This window comes from Diadema antillarum, unplaced genomic scaffold (assembly GCF_040938485.1).
Source record: "Diadema antillarum isolate AM-2024a unplaced genomic scaffold, OU_Dant_1.0 seq00001605_RagTag, whole genome shotgun sequence".
Taxonomy (NCBI): domain Eukaryota; kingdom Metazoa; phylum Echinodermata; class Echinoidea; order Diadematoida; family Diadematidae; genus Diadema; species Diadema antillarum.
Window position 1 is genome coordinate 384599 of NW_027272318.1, and position 17423 is coordinate 402021.

A 17423-nucleotide genomic window follows, 5' to 3' on the forward strand; every position below is an offset into this window, starting at 1 on the left:
GTGTATCATCAGCAGCGAGAACCACATATACAGCGGGCAGCTGGCAGCCGGCTGTGCATGCACGGTCGTTCCGGTACGGTGACACAGTGTAGATGGGTTCCGCGCGCGTTCATATAGAGGTGCCTTCAAATTTCGCGCGGGATTGCACTCGGGGTTGGGGGTTGGGGGGGGGGGGGGGGGGGGGGGGGGTAATGAGCGCAACCTTGCTGTTAAAGGGGGGGGGGGGGTAATGAGCGCAACCTTGCTGTTAAGGACAATCAAAGTACAGAAATAGTGATTAGATATCTCTAAAAACTCTCCAAGTTTATGGATACATAATTCCCTGACGCAATTCTGCCATGAAAACGCAGTGAGGCTTGTTAAATTGGCAATATGCGAATAATGACGATAAACTTTTGGCTAGCTTTTCGTGTCTTCTTACCTGTACTTCGCCCTTCTTCTTCTCCCGTTCTTCCTTTTTGTTTGTGTGTTTGTTTGCTTGTTTTTACCTAAAGTCTTGCCCCGTCCTGTTAGGGTTAGGGTCCTGTTAGCCACCCCCCCCCCTCCTTAGGTTTGATGGAGGAATTAGGCCCAGTAAAGAAACATCTCCATCCAGTTAGAACTCTCGGTGAGTCACTACAGGGGTTTTGTGATTTTTGTTATTACAATTATATGTCTAAGTGTTATTTCCGTTAGTTTTTGTTTTACTGATTGAGGGGGGGGGGGGGGACAAAAAAATGTGTGTAGGTGGGGGAGGGCCCCCAGTTCCCCGGTCCCTACATTCAGTGAGTTGTTTGGATGTCTGTTCTCTAATTGAAGAAGACTTCTTCTGTGTCATATCCAAAATCTATTTCAAGCACTAAGTTAAATTATGTTCTGAATGGCCAATAAATACTTGGACAATAAAATGAACTGACTTATCGAATAGTCTCAGAGTTTACCCTCTCAAATTTTATCTAAACTTCATGTGAATTCATCATCCCCGCCGTATCTACAATATGGAAAAAGACCCCGGCATTTGCACATTCATTCTTTCATTTATTTTCATTTTTCCCCAGCAAATCATGACACAGAATAAATCAGGAATCAGTATATGATAGGCATCAACCTTACAGGATAGATAATGGTTAAAAAAAAGAATTATACATGCATACCGGAAAAATACAAAGTTATGTGTAGAGAAAAAAAAAAGAACTGAGACTTTAAAGAAACTGAACTTGCTATTTAAAATGATGATGATGATGATGATGATGATAATAATAATAATGATAATAATAATAATAATAATAATAATAATAAACAAGCAGTAGCCCAGTATAATATCATGACACTGCCTGACAGTTGCACTGATACGAATAAAGAAAATAATCATTGTTATTCATAGATATCTGTACCTATCTTCATGTATAATTGGGTATTTATACGCAGCAATGAAGGGGTACTTGTATCCAGGACATTTCCACATTAGGCCTGTAATTCTTTATGGGACAAATATAATTGCGTACACGTGTAAAGAAAAACAAAGAAAAAAAGACAAAGAAACACGACAAAATAACAAAATCATTATACATCTAGGCCAAAAAATAAATATCTTAAACAAATATGAAACTGCGAATTTTTTGGCCATTGGACCAGTAATGGCGAGCCTTCATAGTAACCCCGAGTCCCCCAAGTTCTCTGCGTTTGTGAATGGCATTTATCTGCTGCACATCACAGTCACTGCATGAGAAAACAACACGAAACGGCAGTCAGTGACCGTCGCATGAGCATAAAGAGAGAAAGTCATCAGATAAAACAAGTGAGGCAGATTATAGTTTCTGAAAGAAACAACTTCAGCTGGCGCTTCATTCGAAGATGCTATCTGCAGACCTTTTCAATTTGTGATAAGCATAAATGTGTTAATATTCAGAGTTTTCTCTTCACTGTAATGACGTATTCTACATACGGGGTAATATTCCGCTCTTGAACATTAATCATGACGCACTTTCCATCGAAACACACCAAAATGATGATAGTACCACTCCAAGCTTTTAATAGAATAATGATAGCTAGATGATATTTGTAGGAAACAAAATTTGAATAGAATTTTATTAGGGACTATCATTTTGAGAACGATTTCTATGAAAATACTTATGGACGATTTTGCTTGATGCAATTTCATAATAAGATACAAATAAACTTATGTACAATCATCATTTCTATAGGCCCCCTATATGATCTATTTTGGGTTCCGATTAGACTCTATTTGACGTAAAAGTGTTAACAGATAGGCATGTATACATGTCATGGTCCTATAAAATTAGTTGTGTATAGGCCTATACGACCCACTCTTCGTTGATGTTTGAAAGTTGTTTCTGACATCAACTTTGCACAACCGTTTTATAAAACAGGTTGTCAATGTTCCATGGCCAATGTTTTGCGTGCTATATCAGAATCAAGTTATACTAGCGGTCTAGATTCTGTTGTTATAAGAATGTTAACAAACGGAAAGATATTGCCCTCTTCATGCTATGTTTGAAAGGCTTTTTGGTTATTGAAAAAAAAGCCACCTCGTGAAGCAGTTAGGCCAATTATACTTGTACTATTTTTTAAACTAGTGTCCACGATTTTACATATAAATGCAAATCTCAAGAATGTAAAACCTTCCTTTCATCGCCTCGTTTCTTTCATTCGTTTGGAATGTTGAACAGCCTTGCCTTGAGAACCTCTATAGGAATCATGGATTAAAAAACACAACAACAACAACAACAACAACAACATCATCAACAACAACAACAACAACGTTAACGTTTTCCAATGCTCTGCGTGGTGGCTGACCAGATAGGTCTAGATGTTGTTGTGGCGTTCGGGCTGGTCGCAGTTCAGTTAGGTCAAGTTCAGCATTTATCCATAGGTAAGGAATTAATTTGCGCATTGTGTATTATATTTGCATAACAAATTATCTATTATAAAGTAGGCCTATGCTGTCAGGCGCTATATAAAATGACGTTCAAAAAGTTACTAGTATACTCTGGGCGAAGCGGGCCGGAAGCAATACCTCCCACCTCCCTCTACCGGCCAAATTATGTGGAACGTTTTGGATCAGTCCGTCACATAAGCAAAATGATTTGTAGGAACCACAGCACAGGTGGTGATCGAAGTGAGCCCTTGAACTGTTCCCGAGCCGATTTGGACGAATCTGTCGATTCATTTATCAAGCATTGGTATGATGTCATCACCGGTACAGATTTCTCTTGTATGTAGCACTTAGAACACGTTGAGACTATCGACTGAGCATCCGTAAACCCGCTCCGGTTTTTAGTTGGAAACCTACGTTCCCCAAGCGCACCACACGTTGTACACTTTGTCGGCCCACCGATACCCCGCTCTCGCCCTCTCGCCGCCCTCCGGCGTCCTCGGAGCCGGTACACCCTCCTGTCTGCTGCTGGAGCTCGGGCGCGAGTGCGTCCCCTGAGTAACTTCTTCCTGGACCTGGGGGTTGATGACCCTTGTCGACTCCCTGTTTATACTAGTATTCACTTTTAACTAAACTTTTTTTCCCCGAACTTTCTCCTATTAAAGTCCTACGCCTACAGTACTGTAACTGACAATTACCGATGCTTAGAACTGTAGTGGGGGCGGATACGTCTGGGACAGATTGTGATATACGTGAATGTGAAAAACTATATCCACGACCACGTACTGACGTGTACGTAGCTGTTTCTCTTGCAAGTTTGCCAGCAAGAGCCAACCTAGCCCAACACCAGGCCTGTTTACTGTCTTCCATGGCTGAGTTCAAGATTAAAGCAAGAAACCGGCAGTATGAGGGATTAGGAGGTAAGGAACTGGATTTTCCCTTCCAGAAGAGAGACGAACGTATCTAAAAATGTGACAGAATCATGTTTCAAAATGATATTGATGTGGCTGAGATGCGCAAGAAAGACGATCTGTATTTACTACAAAATACCTGTATACTCTGACAATTATAAGTGTCACCATCAGTTTGCATGTCTACCACAGATTCACTAAACTCTGCTCTGTGTAATGACTTTTAAGTACTATTTAGATCTAGTTTTTTAACTTTTGGAAGTATGCATACCCCAGCCCAGGCCCAGCTCAGGGCTCCTGTTATGTATTTTTTTTTTTTTTTTTTTTGGAAAATGAATATAATATGAGCTATGTTACAATTAACATTTCAAAACCAAAATGCCACAGCCAGCTACATACTTGTGATTATTTATATATATATATTTATACATGATATATATATATATATATATATATATATATATATACATGTATATATATATGTATATATATATATATATATATATATATATATATATATAATTCACCTTTTTCCAGAGTTTGATGACCAACACTCTTCCATTTCCTTTTCTTATAAATGTATCAAATCAATGAATCACATGTCATCTTATCTTGCATATCTTATCATGAAATCATGCTGTCCCCACCACTTTCCAAATACTTTAAAATGCATGTGATTGTGTGCTGCATCCGAATCCATGAGAGGTGAGCTTAACAAGGGTAGGGTAGTGTAGAGTGGTATCTTAGTAGCAAAATTTAATAGTGTGTGTGTGTGTGGGGAGGGGGTGGACATAACTGGAAGTCCTTCCTACCTGTATTATATATGTGTGTGAGTGCTGTTCGGATTCTCTTTCATACTACAGATAATGAGAAGGAATGGACAGGACCATTCTGCTTCATCCAGGGGGCGGACCCTCAGTACGGTATGATAGACGACATGGCCGAGAAGAGCCCCATAGGCTGGGCGACAGAGATCGAGCTCACCAGAAAAGCTGTGGCAGCCATCAACACCATGAAGCCAAAGCCCAAATTCTTTGTCTTGTGTGGAGACTTGGTACATGCCATGCCTGGTAACTAAAATAACACTACAATTTTCTGCTGATCAGAAGTACTGTAACATACACAGTTATCTAAAATTTCAACCAAAACACACAAGAGACATTATTACTGTCTATACATGGACTGATATCTAAATCATATTTTTGCAGTAAAGCATTGATTTTCATTTGTTGTGTGAACAAGGCAATAGTAAATGCATTATGCATGAAAGACATCTTGAACAGTGCCCAAAATACTATTCATGTGGCATGATAGCTTTTGATTGTATGAACTAACTTTTGCAAGTTGTAATAATTGATGTTATGAAATGATATTGCTTTGAGTGACTGTATACTTTTAAATGGATGAAATTCTGTCTGTGTCATCAAATGTTGCAACAGATGTTTTAATCATGTTTTTTGAAGAGGTTGTACATAGTGAATGTTACTAAAATTGTTATTGGAAAGTACCCAATAAGCATATAAACACATTCCGAGTGGACTTTATGCATTTACCAGTGCAATTCCTATTTCGATGCTATCCTGGGATTATATCACATTGTTGTATGTAATGCAGGAGTGAGATATATGGGCGAGTATGATTAAAAATCCGTATGAATTAATATTGTGCTTGTTTCCTTCTACTCTAGAGGAGACAGGCCGAGAAAAGCAGGAGGTGGATTTCAGGGAGGAATTTTCCAAAGTGGACCCCAGTATTCCCCTAGTCTGTGTGTGTGGCAACCATGATATAGGGAACACTCCAACCCGTGCATCTATTCAACACTTCAATGAAAGGTGAGGGGTAAAGGTTTGGGGCTGCTGGCTAGGAGGGGGTTAAAGTAAGTGGTTGCCCACCCCCATAAGTTGCATTTATGTTTCAGCACCCCTTTCCATGTGTCCAGAAGAAAACCAAGTAAAAAGTTTGGGTAAGGAAAAATCCAAAGGTATTAGGATTACTGTGCTGCTCTTGCGTTGTCAGAGATATGCCCAAATTGCAGAAAACCTGCTGAAAGAATAATGAATATAACTTTTTTTCCTTATGAAAAGGGGAAAAGGAACAAGTTTCCCCTAATCAGATTAGCGGAAGAAGATGGTGTCACTCAGTGAACAACATGTCTTACTCACAACAGCAATATTCTGGGTTTTATTTCCAGACCTGCTGTTATGTTACACATGTAAGCCACTTGGTATGTTTGTGCATCCCTTCCCGTGTGTCAATGAAGAAAAGAAAGCAACAGTCAACCAGAACAACAACAATGACAAAAACAAACAAACAGCAACTCCGTGTCATGACAGGGGTATCAAATGGGTGAAAAAAGTTCCTTTTACTTATTACCTCCACCAATGAAATTATGTTTTTGTCACCATTGGTTTGCTTGTCTGTCATTTTGCAAAATAACTCAAAAATTTGTGAATGAATTTGGATGAAACGTACAGGAAAAGTTGATAATGACTCAAGGAACAGATGATTCAATTTTGGTAGTGATCTAGAAGTTTTTGTGAATTTCTGAAGAATTATTTATCTTTTGCAAATAGGGTCTATGAACTTGGGAGTTCAAGCTGCGCGCATTTGAGGTTTGCATGATATGCGTACCAAAGCGCGTGCTCTGCTCGAGGCACCACACAACAGGAAGCTGATGAAGTGAACACAAGGCGAAATTGGGCGATTTTCAGCATGCGTGTATGAGTGGGAATGAGCTGCTTGGTGAAGGTGTGCACTCTCCAAGTGCTTTTCTGGTCTGTTATGGAAATCAACCATAATTTTGCAGAAGACTAGGGTAAGGTAAACTGAGAATGAAGTGATCAGTTAGGCATCTGTGCATCCAACAAACACTCCGAAATGAAATGGGCCTGTGGTACCAACTCCTCAGACTGTATCATTTTGAGAGCTATTTTACATGGATATGTGGATATGGGACTGGCTCTAATGAATGAAATTATTTGATGGCTAAGACAGTGTCAGTATAGAATCATCATTATTTGATGTGTTCCGACTTACCCAAACTTTACTTGTTTTTATGCTTTGTCCAAAACCATATTTAGGTTTATTAAGCAGTAAATTAAAGATTAAACTGTAAATTTTTATGTTACTCCTTTATGAATACTTGGATTCATTTCGTTATTCCTTTAGTACTTCTTTCCTTCTCTTGGGTCATTTATTACTGTTACTCAGTTCTTCACTTTCAGTAATGTTACTCACAACACCATGGGAAATTTTCCTGGGAACATCTTTGTAAGATTTGATAGTCATAGTTTTAGACATTGGAAATGCTCGTATTACATGTTTCCATGACATTTTCTGTGACAGTTGCTCCCATGAAATATCTGCATGCTAAGTGGAACATTGACTCTGCCAACAAGCATAACCCTAAACCTAATCCTAATCCTCACATCAAACTAAACCTAAACCCCTATCACAACCCTAACCCTAACCCTAAGTTGTTGGAGAAAATAAGACCGGTGCAATTGTCGCAGGAGCAAATGTCATGTCACCATATAACACACTCTCCCTCCTCTTATCTGTACCCATTCAGGTTTGGGGATGACTATTTTGGATTCTGGGCTGGTGGTATCCGATTTCTGGTGCTGAATTCCCAGCTGTATGAAGATGCGAGTAAGGTGGAGGATCTCAAGAAAGAGCAAGATGCATGGCTGGAGGCAGAATTGGAAGGTAACAACGTCAGTTTGCATCAGTGATAAATTTCCTGAACTCTGCAAGCACAATTTAGTTTACCAAGATAGATAATTAATTTATTCTACTCAATACAGACCCACTCAACATCTTCATCTTTTTAAAAACAGATGGTCCAGGGTCCCGTTGCATAAAACTTTTTTAGCAACCTTCAAAAATTCAGGTTGGGATTTGCCCAACCTGAATTTTTTAAGGTTGCTAACATAAGAATGTAAAATCTGTTGCATAAAAACTCTGGTTGGGCGCTTCCAACCGGAATTTTGTGATTTCAATCGGGAAAAAATCCGGTTGGAGTTTTATGCAACAGCCCTACAAGGGCTGTTTCCCTACATACTGGTAAAATATTTTACAAAACATAGCCAAGATTATTCAGATGTAAGAGAACACAGCAATTGAAGATGTTTGGCAGGTACCTAGTTAGGTTGTATTATCAATATGAATTATGTTGTAGTGTTGTAAATTATTGAACAAGATTTTCATAATGCATTCGTGACTTAAGCACCATTAGCTTAATTATTCAGGGCTGCCAACTCTCACGCATTGAGCGTGAGACTCACGCATTTTGGTCCTTTCTCACTCTAAAACTTTATTTCATTTGCATGCATTTCTATTGATCTCACTCATTTTGACTCCTAAATCATAGCATTGGCCTATGGGAGTCTCACTCTCAACTAGTTTCCAGTGTTGGCAGCCCTGATAATTACCACATGCTAATTATGCATACCCATTGTCAATGGTACTGGTATTTTGAGTTTGTGGTCCTGAGAAGATTATAACTGTTGTTGTTGTTGTTTTGTATTTTGTGGCTTTTTCACATGGTTTTAATTCACTGTCTAGTCTTGCTTCAAGACTCACATGTAATTTCCAGTCAGCATTGCCAGTGTTGTCAGTAGTGATTGCTATCATGTTTGATGTTTGAGAAGTGTTCTCCTCACAGTTTCATGGTACATCAGACAGTGCCGAAGTTGATATATATCCAGTTGTAAGAATTCACCTTATAAAAGTATTGAAACAATGCAGAAAAGCGTGAATATAAAATTGGTCACAAGATGCAAATTAAACTTAAAATTCATGCCATATTTCTCCTGACCTGTTTCCGTCTGTTGCAGTCTTATTGTATCACCCATATTATGTTTGATTTTTATTTGTTGCCTCTTTCGTCCTGCTTTTATAAAATAAGAAGTATTTGACAATGATATGTTTTCATATCTGCACCAATGTCCTTAGATGCGAAATCTTCAGGCTGCAAGCAACTAGTCTTGTTTCAGCACATACCCTGGTTTTTAAAGACTGCCGATGAGGAGAATGATTACTTCAACATTGATAAAGACATCAGGATACCCATGCTGGATAAGTTTATTGCTGCGGGTGAGTTGAAATAACCCCAGGTCATGTTTGATGTGCTCTGAAACAACTTGGCAGCAAATTGGGTAGATATCTTCAGAAAGAAGAAGCCCCCAATTATCGGATGAAATTGAAGAAAAATGAGCTACTGTCACTTGTGAAAACTAATGAATGCTTTAGAACAGAATGTAGAATGGTTATATGGTCATGAATATTCCAGTATTTATGGCTCTGTGGTGATCCATCCTTGGATATTAATAATTTGTAAACTAAGACACATTGCAATGGACATTTTCATGCAATCATTGTTTACTTTCTCCTAGTTTTGCCTTCTTAAAGGTAGGGAATCCCATTTGCATGCCTTAAATGAAGAGTTGTATAAATACAGTGGTATGTTGAAGAGAGTATCATTTTAGAAACTCCCATAAAGTATTGAAAGTGGAAGGTAACATTTAGTACACTTTTATTGACCGTTAGATTTTGAATTGAATTTTTTTCGGGGCTCACCGTAAATTCCAGTACATTACTAGGCTACCTTTGCAGACCCGTGCACTGCATGTGTGTCCATCATGTATATTTTGTGAAGAAAGTTCATCAAAACTTACAAACATTTCTATATACATTCTTGCCACATACTCTATATGTTATTACATCAGCTCTTATACTTTTAGATTTGTGTTTATAGATAAAAAATACAGAAGACTGCAACAAAAAGGCTTAAGCGTGGCTGACACACAGAACTACTGAGTAGTTGAGTTTTGTGCATTATTTAAATTGTAGAGAACTGTTGACTTTCAAATTTCTCAGCAGTGGCCTAAACAAGTCCCCTGAGGTTCATATTTAATGTTTTGCTGCATTTTGGGAGGTCTGTAAAAGGTATCCCCTACCTTTAAAGCCATAAATGATAAAAAGCCACTTGCTTTTGTCTTCCATACTGAAGTCAGTCATTTGAGAGATGAAATAGCTGAATGAAAGTATAACATAAGTGTTTACAGTCTTGATTCGGTTCATTTCAGTACCCAAATTGTCAGTTTGAAGGGCTTTCAAAGCTTCGTAAAATACTGTGCGCTAACACTGCGTATTATATTGGGGAAAAGAGCTGTGATGTGTAGTGGTGCATTTTATGCCTCCGCCCCGTAGTGGCATTACTAGTATCAGGGTGTGATAAAACATAGGAAATAAATGTGCTTCTGAAGTGCTTCATTGAAAAAAGCAAATTATTGTTTCTTGTCTTTGTGGATGGTACTCAGAATGTTCCATAATACTGAAACAAAAATATGAAGATGCACCACAACTGACACTTGGCTTTCTTCGTCCACTTCCCTCTCTCTGCTCCATTGCAACACTTTCTAGGTGTGAATGCAATTTTCTGTGGTCACTATCACCGGAATGCGGGCGGGGTCTACAAAGGCATGGAGGAGGTCGTGACCTCAGCAATGGGCTGTCCACTCGGTGAGGCGCCGTCGGGTCTACGAGTGGTCAAGGTTCACGAGTCGAGCATCTCGCACCAGTACTACGCCATGGACGACATTCCTGCCAAAGTTGACCTTTAACCTCACTGAAATACCTATATTTTACTGAATATACAGAAGCAGTACAATGGTCTTTTTCTGCATTATTTTTTAAACAATACATGTATTTTATTAATTTGCTTTTGTGCTGCCCATAGTCCATTTGTTATTATGATGCCAAACATGAAGCGATTAAGCAGTATATAAATGCAGAGAAACTTGCTGTAAAAGTCACAGTGGAGATTTTTGCGCGACTAATTTTTGCGCTCAGCCGGGTAAGAGGAGTTTCGCATGTTTTTAATTCCGCGGAATCAAGACATCAAGTACAGGAACATATGGCAAGCAAAAATGTTTACATGCGTTTATTTTTGCGCTAGTTTCTGGTTGCGCGAAACGCGCAGAAATTTCAACACCGCAAAAATTTCCACTTTTACAGTATGCTGAAGCAATGTGTAGATGTGTATATACAAATGTGATTTTTCTATCAGCTGTAACAGAACCAGAACTAGGTCTCCAAGATACAACTTTTATCAAGGAAAGTGGTCATGATTAGCACAGTGAATCCAGTAAATTTTTAGATATTCTGGAAATGAGAATTTTATTAACTCTTGTAATATCACATCTGTTTCTTTAAGAATATGTTTATGACTGGAAAAATGCACAGATTCATTTTTTTTTTCAGCTGACTTGCAGCAACTTTGCCCAAGTTCAGGAGATGACACTTGTAGAAATTAGCACAATCATATTCATCAACTAGTACAAGGGAACCTCCTTATAATAAGTGGCTAGGGATTTCTAAAATTACTTTGGTATATCAAAAATCTTTTTAAATCAGGGATAAAAGCAAAAATATAAAAGGAATGGGACCTGTAAAATTCTCTTAAAATATCAGGTATCTCATTATATCCAACCTCATTATAATGAGGTTCCGCTATACTCTTCCTACACTGAGGAGGACTATGTCCGAGGCAGTTACAATTAATATACGTGCGGGACTATGGCATGGATTTACTCGCCAGTGGTGCATGTGGTGATGCACAAATTTTGGATGAAAACCATGTGAAATTTGCAACGCATATTTGCATTGAAACGTGGGTAGTTTGTCAATCGATCAAATGAATAGATAAAGAAAGGGACAAAGAAGGAATGGAAGCAGTCAAATGAAATTTTACTTAAAGGTAAACGTGTGTATGATATCATGAATATGAGAAATCTGAAATAATTTGTAATCTGGCTGTCTGTCTCCATCCTCACTTTGTAGACGTACTTTACAGCTGTGAGAAAATGCTCTCCATTGTTCAGAGGTGCCTTTTGTGTAGATCTAAACATTGCTTTTTTTTTTCTTGTTCAAAAGATATTTCATATGATTTCATGCAATGTCCAGTTGCTTCTAAAAAAAAATCTTGATATTCATTGTATCTCACCCATTCTCACACAGTGTAGTCATTACTGAAATGTTCTGTGATGTTTCAGAAGCAAATGTTCTTACCAGTTTTATTTTTTGAACATGACATTTTTTTTATACTGTACTCTGCAATAATTGAATCAATGTACATGTCTTTCTGCTCGTAATTTGTCAGAGAAGGAGTCATTCCAAATGGCCGCACAATCTAAGAGCAAGGGAGGTTTTGAGCTTCTGTAGAGTGCACTTAGTACCTCCAACAAAGTGTACTGTATGAGCATGTTGATATGGACGATATGATTGAATATCAACTGTGCCATAAGTGAATCTGCCAAAAAGTGTTATAGAAAGATATGGTGTTGGTGTACTCTTGTGCTGATGAGGATCATACTGTGTCACAAGTTTGGAACCTGAGGCATATTAGCTGTGCTCAAAAAATGTTGATGCCTTGGAATAATGAGTACTGAGCAATAACCTGTAGTGCATAAGAATTAAAACATATTTTGCAAATAGTATATGGCGTGCAAAATTACATTTTTATCTCCCTAAACAAGTGTGTAAGTGATTGTGCAAGACAGTAGCACCATGGTATATTCTATATTTGTATGAGTTGTAAGCAAGAAAATATTCTCTCCTCCTCCATTTTTGTGCAGTGTTACAGAGGTTAAGTTGATCTAGAACCAAGACCCTCATAATCACACAAACTACAAATGACCAAGCTCCTTAAAGCAGGTATATGACCATTTCCTTCATCATGTGGATTTCTTTATTAGCAATGTGCATACACTTTAACAATGAAGTGCCAACATGTATCCATAGAATAGTCATTCAAAATAGGGTGAAAAAAATGACCAGGTCCTTAAGAAGATGCAGCATATATATGTTGCAGGGGCGGATCCAGGGAGGAACGCAACCGGCGCACGCCCCCCCCCCCCTTTATTTTTCATTGAAACAAAAGAAATAAAAAGAAAAAAATGGGGGGGGGGAGGGGTGCGTGCGCCCCCCTTTAATTTTGTAAACACGTCCCCTCTTTACTGAATTCCTTGATCCGCCCCTGATGTTGTAAGTTTTCACAATCCCAAGAAAGTGATTGTTTTGTATTTTGTTTCATATATCCATGTGTTCTACAATTTTTCTCTCTTGTGAGTTTCACTAATTTGATGAATGTTCATCAAAATGCATTATTATTTGTACATTTTGATATGGCATGTGCTGTATTTAAGAGTTAAGGATGAGCCAAAATACCACTGCAGCGACAATGCAATTCTATTTGCATGTGAATGACGGGTTGTAGAGATTGAAATAAGGGACGCCCTGTCCAAGTGTGATGTGTATCCTTTGTCAAACTTATATTATTTTCACTCTGGTAATGATTTTGCTGACTTTTTTTAAATTTACATTGTGCCTATGTCAGCCAAAGTGAAAGTATGCAAATCAGAATACACAAAATATGACAATACAAGTGTATTTTCATACCATAAGATGTTGCTGTAATACTGTCATTTGCAACATATGCCTCACAAAACATCTAGATAGACTAGGTTGTCTTTCTTTGGGGGCATAATACAGTGCTGAGCTAGACGATTATGAGGATTACGGGTATTAGTAGCACCACTGTGGATAAAATGACACTCTTGTTAGTCTGGTCTTATGAGACATAAGTAATCTACTATTGTGTTCTGAACTGAACTCAAACCTTCAGATTACCCTGTCCCCACTATTCACTCACGCAATTTGTGCTTAGTTGCACTTGTCATGGGCGGATCCAGGAATTCCGTAAAGGGGGCGCAGTCAATATTTCTGGTGCTACTTCTGGGTTTTACCTCATTTTTTCTTTTTATTTCTTTTGTTTTAACAAGAAATAGGGGGAGCACGCCCAGTGCGCCCCCTCTGGATCCCCCACTGCTTGTTGTTAAAGTAGAAAGTGCTCAAATCCGGCATCAAACTGTAGGGAGTGTAGGAAGTTATTTCCCTCCCCTCCCTCAATGCCCCCCTCCTTCCCCCTCACCTCTCTTCCTACACTCTTTCACCCTCCTTCCCCTCCCCTTTGCCCGTACCCTACACCCTTCCTTACCCCTCCATCTCTCCCAATCCCCTCTGCCATTCGAGTATGCAGATATTGGTCCCCCCCCTAAAAAAAAAAAAAAAAAAAAAATAAATAAATAAATAAATAAATGAATAAATGAAAAAAAAGAATAATAATAATAAAAGATAATAAATAAATAAATGGATGAACAGTTGTTCATCATGAAAGAAGAGTGGTGTCCGTTAACTCTTGTTTGACATTATTGTGATTTGAGACTTGATTTGGAACATAACTTTTTGAGCAGCTCCAATCCCCTCTGCCATTCGAGTATGCAGATATTGGTCCCCCCCCCCAAAAAAAAAATAAATAAAATAAATAAATGAATAAATAAAAAAAAGAATAATAATAATAAAAGATAATAAATAAATAAATGGATGAACAGTTGTTCATCATGAAAGAAGAGTGGTGTCCGTTAACTCTTGTTTGACATTATTGTGATTTGAGACTTGATTTGGAACATAACTTTTTGAGCAGCTCCTGCATAGGACAACCTAGAAATATTCTTTTGAAAAATGTTTTCATACCAGGCACAGTGTGAGTCATAGTTCCTAGATCACTGTCAAACTATTTTTGTTCAAATTGAGTGGATTCCATGCTCTTGTGCTTGTCCATAAAAAAAGAATGATTTTTTAGCCAGAAAAATATGATTTTATTTCATATATGGCAAAGTGTGCAGTCGACATGTTGTCATTTGAATTATGAGAATTTTATGTTTTAGTATCAAAGCTTTATATGGTAAAGATTGCTATTATTTTAGTCATCTGAATATTATACTTACTGTAGAAATGTTGGAGTAGATTCATTTTGTTGATATCAGAATCTTAAATCAATTTATGTTGATGTATTATTGTGAAGTGATTGATGGAATCTGCTCGATGGAATTGACAAAGTTGATACATCGGCATCTCACAGGTGACTTTGGATATACACAGTATAAAGATGTTTATGCTAGTACAAAATTAAATTCATTCGTTTTTAGCCCAAGTATAAGTTTTAGAAGTCACAATTGAAGTGATTCAACATTTTGTTCTTCCATCAGAAAGTATATCATATAAGCAGGCATCATGATGCAAAACATTGGACAAATATAATTTCAAACATATACATTTATTCATATTTTATACTTCCATTTACCCATATTCAGGTCTTTACATTTTGACGTATGCACTTTACAGCATTGTTATTCAGAATTTTACATTTTGATCTAATATGTAGCTTGCAGCAGTGTTTTGTTTTAGTTTTGGTTTTTGCCTGCTATTCCAATTGACAAAATATGCGTATACAATGTATACCTTTGCATTAGAATAATGACAGTTGGCTACGCGAACACAAAGTAGCTTGCTTGCTATCCTCAAGAACAAAATTCAAACCAAAACTATACTGGGAAGTAAAGTTTGTGTGTTTGAAAACATGCCCTATCCTCCAAGGCGATGAGCTCAATAAACTCTGGGATATTGTAACACACTCAGTGGTCCTTGTTTTTTCCTGTAGATGACATGGTGTGTTGCTATGGCAACACATGAATGCATACTGTGCATGTAAAACATGTTGTGCCGTATTGGTGTCTGTATGGTTGAAACTGCATGGCTGCTCCTGTGTGTATGTGTGTGTTGCAGTACACATTGTACAGAAGTTCATTTTGTCTGAGAGGTATAGGAACAGGGTGTGGGATTGGGGAATCGGGGGGGGGGGGGGTTCCAATGAATGACTGATAAAGGACAGTTTGAACCTGTTTGAGTTCACTAAAAGTTCAGAGTGAATGAGGAAGTGATATAATGACATCATTTCCTCATTCCTCTACAACTGTCGGTACAGTCAACTTCTCTGCTCCCCTCCCCACCCTCCAATACCTCCACATCAGTATGATTTATGCCTACAACTGTTGTATTTTTGTGACTTTATACATTGTAAAGGAATAACCCTCATCGATTCTAACAAAACAAAGAAAATCCAGTTATGTGATATCAATCATCTTTCTGTGATTCCTCTTGTGCAGAAGTTTACATATGATAGGGTTCCATAACATTACTTGCTCCAGCAGCAATTGCTCTCATGAAATATCTGCTCGCTAAGCCAGACGTAAACCTATCCACAAACATAAACCCAGGGCTGCCGACACTGGAAACTAGTTGAGAGTGAGACTCCCTTAGGCCAATGCTATAATTTAAGAGTCAAAATGAGTGAGATCAATAGAAATGCTTGCAAATGAAATAAAGTTTTAGATTGAGAAAGAACCAAAATGAGTGAGTCTCACGCTCAATGCGTGAGAGTTGGCAGCCCTGCCAATCCAGATTCTCACATCAAATATAACTAAACATAAAATCCTTTCACAACCCGAACCAAGTCCTTGGAGAAAATAAGACAGGAGCACTTGTCGGAATGGAGCAAATGTCGTGTTACCACATGATAGGTATGTTCATTGACACGTACAAGTGTACAAGCTGAACTTGTATTATTGTCAAGCCCCATGAGCCACTCGATCATCCCCCCCCCCCCACCCCCACCACAACAAACAATGCTCATAAACATTTTAATAATTATACGTCTAGGCCGATAGTTATGGTTGGACGGTAAGTAATAATTTTCTTTACCATGTTAGCATGAATTGAATGTTTTTTTTGTTTTTTTTTTTAATTACAATGTAAACATATGAAGAGTTTGTTGGCAAAAACCGATAAGTCCATATTTGTCAAATGGAGATATTTGCGATTAAAGGTCAAGAAAAATAATGAGAATAATAAGAAAATTTATGCTTCTTTTGACCATAACTTCAAAAATGTACCTTTATATGTAGTGACCAATATATCATTTAAAAGGTATTATTTTGTACTTCATGACAGAGACCGTATTTCAAAATCTTCAAAAATGGACTTCGGTTTTTGCAAACAAACTCTTCATATGGTGTTGAAGATTTTGTGGTTAGGATTGGGATCTTCAGTGCGTGGTGCTTGAGTAATTATAATCAGTGGCTTGGCAGGGACTGGTACTTATATTTTCAGATTTACTTGATGTGTCTGTTGTGTCTTTTGTATGAGTATGTTTTGTGTGACCTTGATCATCCTGTAAAAACCCAAACGTCAGAGTGATTACGCAATTGGGTAAGGCTATGATCATGGCTATCCACGGCCACACAGCACTATGTGCGCTTCTGCACTCTTTGATCCAAACGTTAGTCTCAGTTGGACAGCTGTCTGTATGAGTTTCTTTTTTCCTAGTTTTTTTCTTTTTTTTTTTAGATTCGATACAATGCACTTCAAAGTAATATCTATATCCTTTAATAGATTGTATCGGATGATAAGCGACAAATTGTAAGTGGTTTTATGCATGAACTATGGCGATTTTTTTTTTCTCTCTCTCTGTCGAACGAATTCGTACACTACGTACACTAATCACGCTGTGTATAGCAGTAAGGTTTGGTAAAGACGGTGTGAACGTTTAGACTACGAATATTACGCAGCTTGGACGGGGGGAAATCCCTTTGGCGGTATATATATATATATACACACTGCGTACTATTATATGAATGTAACCATGTGTGATCGCTTCTTGCAAAGCCAAAGAAGTT

At 37.9% G+C, this 17423-nt stretch overlaps 1 protein-coding gene across 1 annotated transcript; it reads left to right on the forward strand.

Annotated features, from left to right (window-relative positions):
• Positions 1–3394: 3394 nt before the first annotated feature.
• On the forward strand, positions 3395–10455 carry LOC139711048 (serine/threonine-protein phosphatase CPPED1-like). Its single transcript, XM_071622969.1, has 6 exons — positions 3395–3795; positions 4650–4856; positions 5474–5618; positions 7358–7494; positions 8743–8883; positions 10213–10455. The coding sequence occupies exons 1-6, from the start codon at positions 3576–3578 to the stop codon at positions 10410–10412; spliced, it is 1050 nt and encodes a 349-aa protein (XP_071479070.1). The 5' UTR covers positions 3395–3575; the 3' UTR covers positions 10413–10455.
• Positions 10456–17423: the final 6968 nt, after the last annotated feature.

Coding starts and splice junctions, on each gene's coding strand:
- LOC139711048 (XM_071622969.1), top strand. CDS start 3,576: ATGCTTAGAACTGTAGTGGGGGCGGATACGTCTGGGACAGATTGTGAT. Junction 3,796..4,649: donor GCAGTATGAGGGATTAGGAG/GTAAGGAACTGG, acceptor TTCATACTACAG/ATAATGAGAAGGAATGGACA. Junction 5,619..7,357: donor ATTCAACACTTCAATGAAAG/GTGAGGGGTAAA, acceptor GTACCCATTCAG/GTTTGGGGATGACTATTTTG.